At 43.1% G+C, this 2,409-nt stretch overlaps 1 protein-coding gene across 1 annotated transcript in view; it reads right to left on the bottom strand.

Moving 5' to 3' along the window:
* LOC108745858 (zinc finger protein ush) overlaps positions 1–1,851 on the bottom strand; it is a 253,341-nt gene extending 251,490 nt beyond the window's left edge. The window contains exon 1 of the mRNA XM_018482254.1: positions 1,395–1,851. Within this exon, the coding sequence (XP_018337756.1) occupies positions 1,395–1,434 (40 nt within the window). The 5' untranslated portion in view covers positions 1,435–1,851. The remainder of the gene's footprint in view (positions 1–1,394) is intronic.
* Between the last annotated feature and the right edge of the window lie 558 nt (positions 1,852–2,409).

Genomic DNA, 2,409 nt, shown 5'->3' on the forward strand with positions numbered 1-2,409 from the left:
ACTTATATTTTTTTATTCATTTGAAAATTCTTTTACCTACATTGTTATCTCCTATTAATTAGTGGCATTGTACTGTTAAATTCATAATGTCAAATTTTATCTAATTTGAGTTATTTTAATAATTTCTGTAGGTCGCTACTAGTATTCAATATGTCATTAATTTAACTAAAAAAAATGTATTAAAAACTTATCTATTATTTATATAAATGCAAACGTTAATATGAATTCTTTATTTTAAAACTAAGCAATTCGATCGCAGAAATGGATTATAATATACATTTTGGCGCACATAGAAATTAAAAATAACAAAACATTTAGCTCAAGGAAAATAAGATGCTCTACATATAGATAAGTTTAAAGGGTTTTTGAACTAAAGATAGTTTACAGCAAGTGCCATAAACCAATTTTTCAGTCGGAACTTTAAATAATAAGCCTAATACCTAATCAAGACTGTACATATTCGTTGAAAAGAGAGAGAAAGCAAAGATTCTAAGTGCAGGAAAAAGTACAAGCGACGCGAACGAACCTCGTGATCCTCTCCCGGAGTATGAATTCGAGCAGACGAAATCCGAATCAGTGTGCGATTGAATTCAGCGAAGTCTGCATCGAGATATCCGCCTTGGGCTAGCCTGAGAAACTCGCACGTGACAAACGAATTCAAATCTAGAATGACAAGTATAGCGGCGACAAGAATCTCGCGCGAAAGGAAGCGCGGCTGTCAAAAGCACACGCACGCACGCACGCACGCACGCACGTAGGCAGACACACTACATCGCGCCAGACACGTGTTCGTACATCAGAAACCTTATAACGGAGTCTGGCCACGAGATAGTAAACTTTTGATTAGCCCGTAATTTTTGACAACTTCAATAAGTTAAAATGAGTAAAATGGCACAAGTTAGAATGAGATTGCATCTATATAAAAAATGTACAGTATACATATCCTTCTTTCTCGCTCTTTCCAGACAACACGCAGCATGTCTAAAAGACGTCATAGTGACATCACAAAGGTGCCTTTTGGGACATACATATCTAATGCCTGATTTTCTCATATCAATGTGAATTAACTTTAATCTCGGTCCTCAACTTACTCTTCATCTTTTTCTATAGTTCTTAGAACATACATTGTTCTTAGAAAAAGATAGCTCTCAGCTAGAAAAAGATGAAGGGTTAGTTAAACCGAGATTATAATATAATTAAATCACATTGATAGAAACTATAAGGCTATAAGAGATTTAAAAACGTCATAAAGAGACTGTCTAGACAATGCGTGATGTCTGGGTTGTTTTGACGAAATCGCTCGTGACAGATTCGGTTAAAGGATTTCTAGTTCGCACGAAAGAAGCACACGAGACCAAGCCGGTCCAAGTGAAAAGCACATAATCGGGACTCACGTTTCAGCGGTTTGGGGTTGCTCTGCTTGCGACGTGACATCCTCTGCGCTCTGCCATCACCCGCTCAGCGTGGACATGTCGCGTTGCGTAAGTGCAGCGTGGTGACGAAGATCACAGGTGCGACGGACGGTCAACAAATCTCGCGGACACAATACACGTGCGTTTAGCAGAAGGGAAGAAGGGTGGAGGAGTGGCGGACAAAAAGAAGAGCAGCGAGAAGCCGACGGACGATCAGCGCGGGACGGGACAGCACGACGCGGAGCGTGTAACGCACTTCCCGGTGACACGAGGGATTTTCGTTCGTTAACGTGATGTATGGTCTCACGGTGCGTAATCGCAAAATCGTCGACGTGCGACGACGATGTGTACGAGATGACGATCTACCGGACCGACGACGCCGGCAATGCGGCGTTTCCGGACAACACAGACACGCACGCCAATCACGCGTTCGAACGCGACCGCTGTCAGCGCACAACTAAACAAACGCGCCACCAAACACTCCCCCCACTCTCCACTCGCGCCGCTGCGGCGTGACCGCGTGAGCGCGCTGGAGGGGAGGCTGGGTGAAACGGGCGGCCGGCGCGGCAAAGTTTGAATGGCGCGCACATGCGCGCATGCGCGATTGTGAACGGCGTCGGCGCGCCTGTGCGAATCGCACGGCGACGAAAATTCAAACGCTACCGTCATCTCGTGGAACGTAGCGGAGGAAGGCTAGATCGATTATGCAAAAACGAACGGTAACTTATCTACGCGCGCAGAACGATACGATCGCACGAAACTCGTTTGATAATTTATTCAAGCGCACGCAATAGTACGGTTGCACGAAACTCGCTTGAATGACTTTTTGTCACCGGAACAAGATTAGTTATTTTATCTGTTTTTTTTTTATACCTAATACGAATACGTTTTTAAAGTTGTTTTATTACGTCACGTGTAATAAGTTAACCCTTCGTAGTCATACTTCTTTCTAACAATCACCGATGTCAAATAGCGATTACTGTATTGACTGTTTTTA

This window comes from Trachymyrmex septentrionalis, unplaced genomic scaffold (genome assembly GCF_001594115.1).
Source record: "Trachymyrmex septentrionalis isolate Tsep2-gDNA-1 unplaced genomic scaffold, Tsep1.0 scaffold152, whole genome shotgun sequence".
In the NCBI taxonomy this organism is placed as follows: Eukaryota; Metazoa; Arthropoda; class Insecta; order Hymenoptera; family Formicidae; genus Trachymyrmex; species Trachymyrmex septentrionalis.